Source organism: Pseudorasbora parva, chromosome 23 (assembly GCF_024679245.1).
Source record: "Pseudorasbora parva isolate DD20220531a chromosome 23, ASM2467924v1, whole genome shotgun sequence".
Lineage (NCBI taxonomy): Eukaryota > Metazoa > Chordata > Actinopteri > Cypriniformes > Gobionidae > Pseudorasbora > Pseudorasbora parva.
Window position 1 is genome coordinate 14,573,721 of NC_090194.1, and position 16,172 is coordinate 14,589,892.

The 16,172-nt window shown below is 39.4% G+C and overlaps 1 protein-coding gene across 3 annotated transcripts in view; it reads right to left on the reverse strand.

The window, feature by feature from the left end:
- arl15b (ADP-ribosylation factor-like 15b) overlaps positions 1-16,172 on the reverse strand; it is a 66,212-nt gene that overhangs the window by 15,331 nt on the left and 34,709 nt on the right. For 2 of the 3 annotated variants that reach the window (XM_067432772.1, XM_067432773.1), the window contains exons 3-5: positions 15,818-15,962; positions 15,562-15,621; positions 7,779-7,987 (exon numbers count right to left, since the gene is read on the reverse strand). In XM_067432772.1, coding sequence (XP_067288873.1) covers positions 7,779-7,987; positions 15,562-15,621; positions 15,818-15,962 — 414 coding nt within the window. The remainder of the gene's footprint in view (positions 1-7,778; positions 7,988-15,561; positions 15,622-15,817; positions 15,963-16,172) is intronic. The other variant, XM_067432774.1, reaches the window with a different exon arrangement.

A 16,172-nucleotide genomic window follows, 5' to 3' on the forward strand; every position in this document is an offset into this window, starting at 1 on the left:
CACTTCCATTTATATTATACACCTACTGTACGAATACTATGTATTCGGACATACTACTCTTTTGGTGTACTGTTTTTCACATTCTGTATTGTAGGGTAGTATTTGATTTCAGACGCTGAGAATGATATTCCACCACCTACTGCCGGTTTTTAGTATAATTGAATTTTAGCTGAGGGGGCTGAAGAAGATTAAATCCTATTTTTTGTCTTCATGATTGTAACTATATTTTTGGTTAAAGATATAGAATGTGTTTATAAATAGACTATTAAGAGGGAAATATGACAAAGTTTTGTCTTTTTGTACTCCTTGTGGGGCATCCAACTGATTATTTAAAACGGGCCTCCAAACTGTAAAGATGTAACCATGTTGTTGTTGGGTGATGTGTACAAATATTTTCAAATTTGACTAGTCATTAAGTTGTCTAAATGATTAGTCCAACTAGTCGGTCTAGTGCAACGTAGCTGCAAATTATAAAAGCTAAACATTATTTAAAATCAAGATAACCTGATGAACCTAAGTAATTAACTTAATTGTTGTAGGACGATTAGTTAATCATTCTGCTCAATCCTAATGAATAAATAAAAAACTACTGAAATCTCTTAATGCTGAACATCAGATGGTCACATCACTGCATGTGCTGAATGTGTGTCCTTCATTTTAGATATCTTCAATCTGTCCTTGCTTGACTGGTTTTGAAGCTGGCGTTTAGGGACTCCCAGAGGGTTGCAAGGGAAAATTTAAGATAAAACATGCAAAAAATGTTACTGTTGCTTACCAGCCAGCAATAAATACAAAAAAAAAAAAAAAAGATATGCATGTAGTTTGCATTTCTTCATTCCTCCTTCCTTTTAAAATTGTACTTGTTGTAAATGTTGGGGGCATTGTTTTTGTATCTTTCTAGATCTGTCAGCTTTGAAATTATATTAATCATTGAGAACAAGTATTATGAATGTAATTTTTAAAAAAACATTTCAATTTATTTAGGTTTTTGTAGTTAAGTTAAATAAAACCTTTTTTATTTTTTGCAAACAATGCACTATCTTTATAAGTAAATAGACACTTGCTATTTTTCAACAGTTTAAATGAGTCGGCATACATTAAAAAAATATACAGCTGCCTGCATATTTTATAAAGAGGGTTCCTTTGCAAAGGGAATCCTAAAATGTGGGGGTCCCGTGCAATAAAGTATGTGTTGGACACTTGACAAAGGTGGATTACTTGCTTTACTGGAATCAAACGCAATATGAAATGGTCATCCAGGGCAAGACAGATGATCCATCACAGTTCACACCCTGAAATATAAAACAAAACAGGTTGATGCTGGCGCACAGGCCTCTTCCATGCAAACCACAACGCGAAGCAGACCACCATTTGATACGTTCAGCAATTTATATCTGGCAAAAATGAAAAACGATCTGAAATATCTCCACAGACTAGCATGTGCAGATGAAGTAGTACAGAGGGAGGATTGTATTTCAAGACAACATTTAACAGCAAGACTGCTTTGCTGTGCAGAGTACATTTCTTATTGGTTACATAGACGGACTACTTCGGACTACATATATGGCAAATGCAGTGTTGTCTCAAGTACACAGTACACTGCTCGTTAACACAAATATATAATCAACCCATCACATGCAACTCAATGCATTAAGGCATGTAGACATAATCTGCTGCCATGTTCGCCAAACAAGCTGGTCTAAGTATTTCAGAAACCGTGCACAACCATCCCTAGGGTTTACAGAGAGAATGGTCTGAAAAAGAGAAAATATCCAGTGAGAGGCAGTTCTGTGGGTGAAAAATGCCTTGTTGATGCCAGAGTTCAGGGGACAATGACCAGACTGGTTTGAGCTGATAGAAAGGCAACAACTCGTCACAACCGAGGTCTGAAGAAGAGCATCTCTGAAAATGCAACACGTCGAACTTTGAAGCAGATGAGCTACAGCAGCAACAATTCTCACGGCTCACCAAAATCAGACAACAGAAGATTGGAAAAAAGATTTCTGCTGCAACATTCAGATGTTAGGGTCAGGATTTGGCGTAAACATCATGGAAACCATGGATCCATCCTGCCTTGTATCAACGCTTCAGGCTGCTTCTGGTGGTGTAATGGTGTGGGGAGATTGAGCATTGTTTAAACACCACAGCCTACCCGAGTACTGTTGCTGACCACGGCTATCCCTTTATGATCACAGTGTGCCCATCATCTGATGGCTACTATCAGCAGGATAACGTGGCATTTCACAAAGCTCAGATCATCTCAAACTGGTTTCTTGAACATGACAGTGAGTTCTTTATACTCAAATGGCCTCCACACCAAGCCTGGCCTTCACATAATGGATGTGCAGTCGACTAATCTGCAGCAACTGCGTGATGCTATCATGTCAATATGGACTTAAACCTCCGAGGAATGTTTCCAGCACCTTGCTGAATCTATGCCAAGAAGAATAAAGGTATAGATCTGAAGGCAAAATAGGGTCCAACCAGTGCTAGCAAGGTGTAATTAGTTAAGTGTCTGGGCGATATGACTAACTTTATTTTTTATTTTTAACGATAACACACATATATCACAATATAGTTATTTTTGTTTTAAATAAGGTTTTTATTATATAAACCTTTGATACCACGGAAATTTAATTAATCTTATCCCTAGCCTAAAAAACCCTCAAGCTCTTACTAAGAACAAATAAACAGTGATAAAGAAATACCAAACTACAATAGAACAAAGCACATAATTGTGTTCTTTCTCAACGGTCAACATTCACTTAAGACATAAATGACTCTGTTTACTTGCAAATACATGTCACTTTGACACAGGCTCAGGGTTGCCAACTTTTAAGTTCAGGTTGAAGTGAGATTTTTTTTTTATATTATATGTGCTCGCATTCATTAATATTCACTTGTGTGTGATTAAGTATTATTATTCATTAAAAATATTAGGATGCAAGTAATTAACGTTTTAAAATTTCACATTTAAAGAAATATAGTGTTTTATCATATCTAAATATTTATTAGAAAGCGAAGACTGCAATACTTTTTTAAACAACTAGATTAGATACATGTACATTTATTAAAGAGCCATAAGGCACCTACTAGGTAATGGCATTACAAATAAACATTATGTTTTAGCCACAAAATGACTCTAATTTGCCTCTTTGAACCGTAACTAAATAGAAACTAAATTTTAACCAGAACTAAGATATAGAACATTTATTTAATTGAAAAATAGTTACGGTGTATGGTCACATTTGACCATCGATTAGTACGAGTGTGACCAATTAATAAGGAATACCTGAGGGCTAAATACAAGAATAACATTAATGTTACAATGTTGCATCTCTAACACTCTCCATAATAAAACGATCCTGTAAATATGGTTGACTTAATAATTAATGCACACTAAAACAATGCTGTACTGTTCACCAAAACTTGCTGCAAACATCTGTATAGTGAAACTGTTGTGTACCCGGTTAAGCCATTTAAATGCAATGACACAGCGCTAGAAGTATTGAGCACTCTATGAGCCACGTCATCACGCGCGCTGCAGGGAGACTAGCATGCCGCAACTCCCCTTTTCAATGCCTCTGGCTTAAACATTATACCACATTAGCGCCAAAACGCTATTTATTGTTTGAATTTCACATTAAAACTTAAAAATAAAAGCTTAGCTTTTTAAATATCAAAAGCAGGTTTGGCAATATGGCATGAGATTAAGTTGGGCGGAGTGAGAGCATGATACAAATCCGTGTTGGCATTTCAAACGTATGTGTCAAAGTGACCGTTCAAGCCCAGTTAGGTGGCAAAAAGCACTTAGTTTAGTGCTCACGAGCTTTATGAGCAGTGACTTCATGTCGGCGGGTCTCTTAGACAGCACGTGCATATACTGAAATTAGTTGTCATTCGCAGCTAATTGCGCTTCAGTGGTTTAAAATCACCTGTTGAACACATGAACACATTTAAATAGCAGTGACATTGATCTATTAGCGTTAAAAAAGGGATTGGAAAATCACATTGATATAGTTTGTCACATTAAAAGTGGAAAATTTATTTAATTTAACAGCTGATACATTTTGTAAAATGCTGGCAGAAACATCCCTTATACTGACCAAAAACTATTTGACCAGTTCCTTTTCTGTTTTCTGCACTCTGGATCTTTTCTTCTCTGAAAAAATGCCCATAGGAGGTCCATGAGAGCTGATCCAGTTTGAAATCGATTGAGAGCAATTAAATGAAAAACAAGCTGGTCAGGTCCGATCTTGTGTAACCCAAGTTGCATCTCCAGCAAGGGGAGCGAGTGTCGCTGCCAACTGAAAAGCCCCGTTTTGACACACATCAGTGAACAGGGATGTGTTATTCTCCAAAGGCAGATATTTACTGCTCACTCAGGACCACTTCTCAGGCAGTTAATTAGCGCTTTGTGCATTGGGTGATACCCTGCAGCCCGCGGACTGATTTCTCCACTCGAAGCAGATGTGCACGCATGCACACACAAACATACAAACCAACGCGCATGGTATTAGCCAAATAACACACGGACACCAAATCATTCAGGAAAAGACGTAACTCAATCGTCCAAACATAAAAGTGACAAGGGGACCATTAAAATAGAAATGTGACAGCAGAGACATGCCATGCATTCCAACTGTTTGCTATTACTACCAGCGGTCAGCAATTCATCTTAATTTTGATGCCACTTGCTTTTGAAACAATGTTTGAACGAATCTCAAATATAGTGATCTGTAAAATGAATAGACTCTTATGAGATGGGATAACAGCTGTAGTGTTTCCCCACACCACCAATATTTTGGGCTCCCGACAATACAAAGACTTATTGTCAGGAAAGCCTGAGAAAGTGGGTAAGCTGGGTGCTGCAGATCTGTGGGAGAATGTCTTGTGGCCTGTCAGTTTTTGCAAACAACAAGCGAATTCTCCTGTGAGAATAAAACTGCAGCAGCGCAACACCCCCTCCTGCCTAATGTCGTTATCATTTAATATTTGCAATAAATATCTCAAAAGTCATGTAAAGTTTTTGTACCTCACCGAAGATATAAAGGTGCAGACACGTTTACCGTTGCACAGTATGTTTTTGTATGTGAAATCCAGTCATTTAAATAGGAATCCATGCGATTGGGAGTTTTGCACAAGGATGAAAAAATTCGCCATGTGAATTCGCTGTGCTGACCAGCACAAAGCTGCTTGGTTTGAAAGTGACTTTCATTTGAGCTGTGCTTCATGCGTCGCTGTACAATTGACAATGAATCACACAAATTTCTCTAATCACTTTAAATGGGGGAGGACTAATAATATTTCATACATTCTGACTTATTTACACAGTTAAAGAGTTGGATTCTTATGCTAAACATGGCCAACATTTAAAGCTGGACTTTTGACAGCATTTCTGTGCCAAATACACTCCTTCATGACATGAAGTTTCCGAAAGTTTTTTTTAGAGTATGTATGACTTCATAAAGGTCGGAATTGCTTGTATGAGCACTTCTCCAGATGATTGCGTGCGCACATCAACAAGAGCAAGAGCAGACCGATCTACACGCTTTGTTCTGCAGCCGTCTGCAGCGCTATCATTTTGTTTTTAGAACATGAAATCAATAAATGACACAAAAGAAGTGTGTTTTTGGTTGTGAGGGAAAGATATCCTTCTTCAGCTTCCCAGATAACCCAGCGTTAAGGAAACAGTGGATGCATATTTTTTATTCGGAGCAGCATAGTTCTGTAACTTTGATTGTTTGTTCCCGGTCACAAGTCTAAACAGCAGGCGGTGAGTGAAACTGCATCAAATGTCTGTGTTTTGTTGGCAATCGGCAAGCAAGTGCATCTAATGTAAATACACAAACATATAGTGAATCGAAAGTTATCCAATGATAATGCCATGATTTATTTTGTGTGTGTGTGTGCTTGTGACTCTTTAGCTCCACCCACTGCACGCCTGCACAGCTCGGCTGTTTTCAGAAAGAATGGGTACAGCGCATCGGTCTTTTATAAATATGATAAAACTAAAGACTCTTCAGAGATATGAAGACTGCAATACTACTCTATAGGTACTCAAGAATAGCATGACTGGCAGACACTGTGTGTTTTATGTACCCTTTAAAGCAGGGGTGTCCAAACTTGGTCCTGGAGGGTCGCTTTCTTGCAGAGTTTAGCTCTAGCTTGCCTCAACACAACTGCTAAAAGTTTCTAGTATGCCTAGTAAAACCTTGATTAGCTCGTTCAGCTTTGTTTCATTGGGGTTGAAGCTTAACTCTGCAGGACAGTGGCCCTCCAGGAACAGGTTTGGACAACCCCGCTTAAAAGAGTATTAAAAAAAAATGGGAAATGTTAAGATATATCAATATGGGAGCTATGATTTTACCTTAAAGGTGAACTATGTAGTATTTTTGCAGTAAAATATCCAAAAACCACTAGGCCAGTGTTATATATTTTGTTCAGTTGAGTACCTACAATATCCCAGATGTTTCCAACTATTTGTAAATTGTGAGAAAATTGCTATTTTAACTAAGGACAGGGACGTTGCAGCATTGCATTTGAGAGTCGCCTGTCAATTGCGTCATATCTGCGTTACCCTCGGTTTCGGCTTTTATTTGGCAGGAGCGCTTTATTCTTAGCAGTGTGAACAAGTGAACGCACGGAGTAACGTCATAACATCGTTTTAAACACACTTAAATGTATCTAATATGATAAACAGAGCTCCATTACCTCAAAATCATAACCGGAAGAGCAGATCTGTGCAGGTGCCCGGCAAATGAGTCCCGTCCCGTCATAATAAAAGTCCCGGTATTCGCAAGGCGGGTATTTGTTTAACAATCGCTCCAGCAGCTGTGCTCAGGTCCATAACACTCGGTCCTGCTCTGCTTTAGACTACAGTAACGTTAATAACCGCATGCATGAACGTGATTTCTGCCCGAGTCCTATTTTTCACCGGCTGTGATGAGAAGACCACATCTCCCAAGATGCTGCGCTCACACTTTGCGTCATCAAACTACGCATTTGTTTTGCATAGGCGCCCTCCAGTGGACAAAAGCTGCATAGTGCACCTTTAACAGTTTTTTATAGAAGCATAATTTGTTTGTTTATAATGTGCATGATCGCATCTTGCCTGAGAACCAGTATTTTTGTGAGATTGTGAGCTAAGGAAACACAATTTATGATACTATTGTTGTGATGTTGTTTTAATGAAACATTAACAAACAATTTATGGAAATTTTGCTCTATCCCTATTTAAAAGTAAACAGAAGCTGTACTTGCATAACTGGAAATAGCTGCCAATGGTGCTGAGTGACGTCTTGCCTTAAAAGGGACTTTGGTATTAGGAAACCTCTTAAATTATGTCACCATTTTCTTACCCATAACATTGTTCCAAACCTGTATGAATTTCTCTCGTCAGTGGAACATAAAAGAAGATTTTTATTTTTTGACCAATGCACTTGAATGTTTGGGACTCCAAGACTTTCTATGTATAACTGACAAAACATTTTCCTTGTTCCACTGAAAGTCCTACAGTTTTGGAGTGACATGAGGGTGAATAAATGATGACTGAATGCTTCTTTTTAGGATCCTTTTATGATGGGAGGTACAAAGTGAGTATTAGGTTAGCTCTTGTACAAAGCCTTGCCCTAGTGGTAATGGCCAGAATGATGATAGGAAGTATTTGGCGAGTATTAAGCGAGTGTAAAGTTACAGCTTGTACAGAGCGGGCGGCAGGTTTGTTCTGGCGGTTAGCCAGGGTGAGGAAGGGAAGTGTTAAGCGGGTATCGGATTACCTCTTGTACAGTGCGGGCAGCAGGTTTGTCCTGATGGTTGGCCAGAATGAGGAAGGGAAGCGTGCAGAGCTGCGGATGCTGCAGGGCCGAGTGGAGCTCCGTACGCGCCACCTCCAGATCCTCCTCCGACGAAGCGCTGTCCAAAACAAACACAACCCCCTGAGAGCCCTGGTAGTACCGGCTCCAGTACTTTTTAATTGAGTCCGCTCCTGCAACACAAAACGCATAAATTCACACCATCAGGCTCGCAGCAAGGAAGTCATAACATTTAATACACACATTAACTCCTTCACAGAAAAAAGGTGGTTTTCCTGTCAGACATAAATCAGATGGTGTCCATGGTGAAAATAACGCAAAGCTTTTTTTATATATATATATATATATATATATATATATATATATATATATATATATATATATACAATTAAAAAAAATTAAAAAGAAGCACAATGAGAAGTTCTGGAAACCTTTTTGGCAACTGAGCGGGAAACGGACTACAGCGTGTTTCGACACAGTATCAGCTCGAACATTGCTGGAATGCATTTGGTGAGGACCCCAGCCTCTTTTCAAAAATCATTGCGGATATTGCATTATGTATTTTTATGACTTCAAGAACGCATGCCAACTCGCACTCCCGCTCGGGGAGGCCTGTGGGAAAAGCCGTGTCCAAATGAAGAGCGCTCAACGCAACAGTGTTTCTTTAAAGTCGACCCTGAGAGCATATTAAAATGGTTTCTTCTGATGGCCAGTCTACAGCACAGTTCAAATGGGCCCACTTTTACAGTGAACATATGGTTTCTCTTGTGCACAGCAATTTGGGGGTACAAAAATGTGGCCACCAAGACACACAAGCACAGCATGGCTTTGGTTAAAGTGAGTCACTGCGGGGCCTGTACCCTAACCATGAAAAAACAGAGACCAGTTTGTCTATACCTCTTGTTCTTGTGAGTTTTCTGATTGGAATGCGCTGTATTAATTACTAGCATGCCTAGTGAGCATCATCTCCTGTGACGAAAAGCCCTAAAAAGTAGCATTATTATTTTTATCTTTTCATCTTAAAGTATGAAATAATAATCAGAATGCTATTTGAAAAGGTGGCGTCTCAAAATCAATGCCAGACAGTGATCGACAGCTTTATTCAAAGCTCTTGAAGTTCGGCCAAGACATATAAGCTGTTTGCTTGACACTAAGCAGCTGCGCAATCCTTTTTTTCTCTTCGCTAAACACACTGGACGCAAGTTTAATGGTTCCACTTCCAAACTTCTGAGCTTTTGTCACACCACAAATTGAGTTCTTAGTCATGCCTCGCCAAATTACCAGCACTAAAACTGTTCTAGAGGTCTCGGTTCGCATTTGGAAACAGACTCCACCTATCAGATTGAGTTTCAGAGCTCGACTCCCCGATATCATCGCTGTGTATGATGTACAATGTAATACTTCCAGTTCTCATTAGGTACTATCCACTGTGGTATTCAGCAACAGCGTTCCAACCGCTGACATGCAACCCTGACAGCAATAGCAAACACACTTTGCGATAGTCCGCCAAAGAAATAATAATGTTTTCTGCAGATGTTTAGACAATTTGTGACTCACAATAAATATTTGGGAATCTCACAGACAGTCCATGTCCGAGGCTGACTCATCTAATTAAGAATCGTTTGATCTGCTGTTGCCATTTTAGCAAGCGCTATTAAATATTAATGCACAATTAGGTAGCATACACAGCCTGATATTTCTTTCCTATATGGCCTGGTTTTTCCAAAACACAACGTCCTATCAGTCACAAATGTGCATCAACAGTTTCTTTGAGGAATCATTTTACTCAAAGTCTCCATCTACTGGCTGTGAAAATAAAATCAAAACACTGGGAGGTCTTGTGGCGTCTGGGCATTGAAAGGCAGTGGTTTACTTTCATTTCAAATGCATAAACACACGCATTAAGACGAGAACAATGTGACGGAACAAAACAGCATTTATCAGTAACGGGCCGGTGCATGACAATCTCATGTGATAATGCAACTAAAGCACATTTTCGTAGAAATCATTACATCATGGCTGGGGTCCAGAGAAACAAAGAGAGCGAGCCTGCTAAGTGCTTTCAGATGGCCACGGCGAGATGGTAAATGCGAGCATGTGGGGCTCCCTTTTCTGGTGCGCCTGTCGGCCTGGCAGATCGCACAGGGTGTCATCGTGACACTGATGGGAAATGTGCACAGACAGCGCGGCACTTTGAACGTCTCCCGGCTTCCTGACATCACTCACGCAGACCCAAAACACGGGCCAGACGGGCAGACCAACCAATAACACGATGGTCATGGCGGAAACGACGGGAGAGCCAGCGTGTCAAGCCGGCACACAACCTCCATCAATAAAGTGTGACATGAGCCTTCCGCGTCAGGTTCAAGGTTAATGTCCCAGCCGTAACCCTACACTTATGTTTTTGGGGAAAAAGAGGTCGCGCTCTGCAGGCCCCTGACACTGAGCTGAACTCGTTGGAGGTCTGGAGGAAAGGTTTCCAAAATGCTTAAAAGGAAAATAGGACATAATTATACCAGTTTTCAAGGAAAATTCAGTCGTTCATCAATTTAAAGATGACTCACCAATGTGGGCTGATTCTCATCAAAAATTCTCCTATAATAATAATAAATCACTTTTAAAGGATTAGTTCACTAAAAAATCATGTACTATTTTTTTTCTGAGGAACACAAAAGGAAGAATGTGCCGGTCGATCTCTTCCATGCAGTCAAAACAAATGGGAACTGAAGCCTTCAAGCTCCAATACAGACACAAAAGCACCCTAAAAGAATCATGAATGTGGGATATGTAACTTGTGCAAGTTTTTTTTTTTAGGAATAGCCTCTAATTGAAATTTTGTGACAGATATTTTCTTCCATAGTGTGACATATATCGTAACAGATGATCGGGAAAAGAAAAGAAAAAAATAGGACTGGGTTCATCCATTGGTTGTTTCTTGGATTGCACTAAAAAAAAAAGGGTTTATGCAGACTAAATGGGGGTCAAGTCTCCGTTGTCAAAAATGTCAAGATTCGATCTTTGTTGAAAATGAAAGACTTCTTTCTGATAACGTATACATAGAGGTCTTTCCAATAGACCTGTATACGTTATCAGAGAGAAGTCTTTCATTTTCAACAAATATTGAGTCGTGATATTTTGATAAACGGGACATGCACGGATAAATTATCCACAATAAGATCTTTAACATACATTTACAACATAGTTAAAAAATACATCCAGTAAATTCCTCAAAATTCCTTTTGTGTTCAACAAGAGTATGTACAAGTTTGTAATTACATAAAAGTGAGTCAATTATATCACCATTTTCATTTTTGGAAGAACTTATCCTTTGAAAAGGTGACATTTTTTCTATTCTCTAACTCTACAGGCTTCGTGCCCCAGGTGGAAATGTCCCCCTTTAACAATCTCAGTTCCAGCAGTTACGTATCCAGCCTTTTTTTCTCCTCACCTATCTACCCCTCCTTTCCCTCAGGGTTCCCTGCGTCCTCAACACCCTCTTATTCTTATCATCACTCACTCATTTTAAAGACACATTCAAAGCTGCAGCCCATCACTCTTACGAAAAAGGAAACGCGGGCCAAGATGGCTCTGGGTTCAGTGAGCGAGTGACATCTGAAACATTTCCTTAGCGTGCCGCATCCAAGCACTGGCGCTTCCTGTGGTTCAATTTACCTTGAAGAGAAAACTATTAGTCATCAAAGAAATGAGTTTGTATCCTTTCTGGTTGGGTCCTCATGTAACATCTGTGTCAAATAACATTCATATTCCTCATGCTGTGTCAGATGATGTGTTGCCAAAGATTACTTTTTAAATGATCGTATGTGAAATAATGGTTTCAAATGTTGTTACAGATGTTTCCGTAGATATTAACTAACCGGTCAATGACATAATGCTCAAATTGTTTGTCTGGATATATTAATTTATTCATACTTATAAGGACTTGAAAGTACTTCATACACTGCCATTCAGAGGTTTAGGGCTAGTACGACTTTTAAGCAAGGAGACAATAAAGGGAGGATAGTCAAAAGATGACTATCATTTACTCACCCTAAAGTTGTTCCAAACCCATATAAGTATCTTTCTTTTGTTGAACATAATATAAGATATTTTGAAGAATGTTTGTAACCAGACAGTTGACAGCTCACATTGACTTCCATACCTTTTCTATGTAAAAAATACTTTGAATTACCATTGTGTATGAAATGTGCTATATAAATAAACTTCCCTTGCCTAGTAGAAAAAAAATTATACTATGGTAGTCAATGGGGGCCGTGATCTGCTGGGTTACAAGCATTCTTTCAAATATCTTCCTTCATGTACACCCTAACAAAGTAATTTATACTGGTTTGGAACAACTTCAGGCTCATTAAAAGATGATAAAATTTTTAAATGAACTATCCCTTTAAAGTCCCCCATGAAACCAAAATGTATGTTTTTTTGTCTTTTAGTATAATTACTTTATGTTAGCCTTACTTATCTATAAGCTAGTGTGCTTTAAAACAATGACAAAATTCGCATTTAGTAGATGATGAAGATCAATGATTTTGATGACATCCCTCTGCACTTCAGCTTCTCATCAGATTTTCTGTCCAATCACATGCTCTCTAGAATCTAAAGCATCCCGTCCCCTACATTATAAATAGACCCTGAAGCTGCAGCTGAAATCAGTCGCATGTTCACACATTTAAAGCCCTGCATTTATGCCCGAGCCCGACGGGCCCCGACTTTTTTACGCCCCTCGGGCCGGGCTTCGGGCCAATTTTCACGTCATACCTAAAACGCGGGCCGGGCTTCGGGCCTTTTTATAGGCTTCTCCTTCGTTTTATATTTATTTTATCAATTAAAAGGAACAATGAGTTCTGCACTGGTGGAAACAACACGAGACCATAATAGCTAACGCGACTGTCAAGATGGCTCGCACAGTGTTCAGAGCATAGGTTCAGAGTCCGCGCCAGCAGCAGCAGCTTGCGTTTCTTCAGCGCGGAGACACACTGCAAGCGTGGTGTGAGCGTGGCGTTTCTGTTGCGTGTCATCCGCGGGGCGTCTGGTGCTATTAATGTACAGGGAAGCCCTATACTTCATGTTAAATATAAATATATTGCCTATTGATACAGCAAAGACAACTTCGGCAGTAGCCGGCCCATGCCATATCCATGGTTTTGACGGCAAAAGAATAATTCGTTCTGTATTGACTGGTCTGTATTGATTTCAAAATCGATAATTAGGCTATGTTGTTTTTTATTATTACAATTAGGCCTATCTGCATTTATGTTAACCTACAGACTTTCAAACATGAAAATGTAATTATGTTTCACAATGTGTTATGGGCTATATGTTGTAGTCAGATAGATATGATGGTGCTGCAACACGCATCGCCGCAAATGACTAATGCAAGCCAACGCAAATGGCCGTAAATGAAACTTAAAATAAGTCTAAGATAGTCAAAAACACCATCATCTTCAATAAAAATGAATGAGATGAATGAGATCATTATCTTACCAGTGCGTCGCGCTCTCTTATGTGGTATTTGAATCTGAAATAAGCTGCTGAATAAAATGCATCTTAATCTTTTGCTTCCGTTGCTGTAAACTCCGTTAAATGAGCATATACCCCGGGAATTGAAGATGGGATTTATATTCATTTGCGTAGGTGTAAGGTTGGCTATAAGACAACCTGCATGTGCTTTTTTTTTTTTATTTGTTTAGCTCCGTTTGCGAGAGCCGCGAACAGAATCAGCCTGCCTCAGTTCGTCAAAAATGCCTTTTAGGCTACTGGTGGTAATAGTTGGCGAAATTAACTAACATTGTGATGCTTAAAGTGTTTTATGGATTTTATTATAGGCAAGACAAGTCAAGAGTTGATTTGAGAGACTAAATTAATTAAATATGCGGTTAACTCACTGTCGGCCGCTGGCTGCTTTTGGTCGTCACTTAAAAAAATTAAAACTTTAATTTAACAAACAAAAAAATGCTCTAAACATTTTTCTAAATTAACTTAATAAAGGAACGAAACGAAAAATAACTACTTTGACATTAAAAACAAAACAGAACTATTTTAATGGCTGCAACAATGTAAAAAAAAAAAAAAAAAAAACGGCCTCCAGTCGGACTCGGGCCGAGAATTTTGATAAGCTGTCGAACACGGGCCGGGCTAGGGCCTCAGCGTCTCGGGCCAGGGCCGGGCTAGGGCCTAGATTTGAGGCCCGTGCAGGGCTCTACACACATTTACTATATTCCACTTGGTGAATGGCACATAGTGCACTATGTAGGGATAGGGAACGATTCAGACATTGTTAATATGCTTTCCATTGGCCAATAAAGTTTGGTGTCACGTTAGAGTCATGCGAACCCCACAACGTGCACAGTCTGCTCCGGTCCAGAGACACGATAGCATGGAGCGGATCATATGTGCGAGTCGGCGCATACCAGAAAACCTATCAAACACATTTGAATTTTGCACAGAAAGTGATATTTAGTTTTATGGCTATCACCAGACCAAGCTCAATTTAAGATTGAACATTGGTCTGGGGAGTCTGCTCTGTATTTTCTACTGCACAAGAGTCCTGATAAATAAGCATAATTCAAATAACTCTGTATGCAATTGGATAATCCTTTAACCAATCAGACCACAAGAGATTGATTAATGGGCAACGACCCATCACTTCTCTATCTGTCATCGTGTTAAACCCGCCAATAGCGTACCAGGTGGATAAGCCAGTCTGTGATTGGTTCCCGCTAACAGAAGCAGTAGAAATTAATGTACAGGTTTCCAGACTGAGTTGCAGGGTGAAATCAAATCGCCAGCAGATCAGGCTGGGTTTACCCAGTCTAGATATTTAGGAGTTTGGGAGGAGAAACGGTTAGAGATAAGGAGGAAACTGCAGCTTTACCGAGCTCAACAGCTCTGGCCGAGCTGTGACATAAGATAAACACTATTGGCTGTCCCACCCTGTCTTCCTGTTTCAGTAAAAATTATGTCAACACGTTGAATAAGCTCAACACTCAGTTTCAACAATCAAGTTAGTTTTTTTTGCTCTCTGCTTTGGGGCAAAGAAGTTCAAAATACTTGAGCAGCTGTATAATGTTAGTGAACATCTGAAGCCGTTTACACTACTGAGGGCGGTGTTTAGATAAATATGTGCTGCATGCTTTCCTTTCGATAACAAAATAAACACAACAAAAATTGCAGCGGTGAGAAAACAATAGTTAAGAAAGCATCTGATCATAAGCAATGTAGATATTTGCAGAAGCTGTGCAATTCGGCAATCTTGTGAAGTCACGTCACATCTATTTATATACCACTTTAAACAATAGACTGTTAAAAAAAAAAGCTTTAGGCATGAAAAAACTGTCATTGTCTCCTTACGATATAACTTTTTTACAACTTTTTCTACTCTAGAGCGGCTCTCCTGTATGTTTATGTTTTTACTTCTGAAAAAACAGAAGAAATGAACCAGAGAAGATTTCCATGTTAAAGAAGGCGGAGCCTCAGAGCCACATCCTCCTATTACATAATCACCACAGACCAGTGGAATTTCAACGTGTTTATAAGCCAGAGCTTATTCAAAACCATATGGAATAGCATAAATAAATAAAAGAAACATTTTCTTAAAGCTTCTGTTTAAACATTTTTAAAAGAATTGTTCCTTCTCTATATCGTGGACACTCTTGGTCATCATAGGCCCATATATTGTGATTAAAAAAATTTAATGAAAGTAGTATTCTCATGAAAAACAGAGAACATTTACCTCCGAGTTCCTTGACATTTAAAATGGCATTCTGGAACGGGACAGCTTTAATGCTAAAACCTGTAAATAAAAGTTGAACAAGATTACATTGCTACACTGACCGAGATTTAATCAAGTACTCTTTAAAAGACAATCACAAGGTAAAATCTGAATACAAGGGGAATTGTTTCTTAAGTGTTTGGCAAAGAGGAAGTGCAAAGATCTGTGTTTGTCTTTGCAGGACATGTCTGGTATTGCTCTATGATGGTGGGCTGACCTGTGGTGGGGACGATGTTGTCTGTTGCCTCACTGCAAAGTCTGGAGAGCAGGCTGGTCTTCCCAGAACCCGTCAGACCGATGCAAACCACGTCATATTCTGGTCTGGGAGGGGGGGGTCCTTTACAGCAGAACGTCCTGAAACACTGAAGACGGGACAAAGACGGCAAGAAAGGGGAAAGAGGGAGGAAGGAAAGTTAGAAAGGTTACAACAATTTAGATACAAACTTCCCACTCATGTTTGTGTTTATGCGAATTTGGCAACTTGCGATTCTCCTAGAGAAACGCTGTGGGTGTATGCGTGTGTCACTCTAGAAACAGAAACACATCTCAAAGCCATCTGACATCTGTTGACA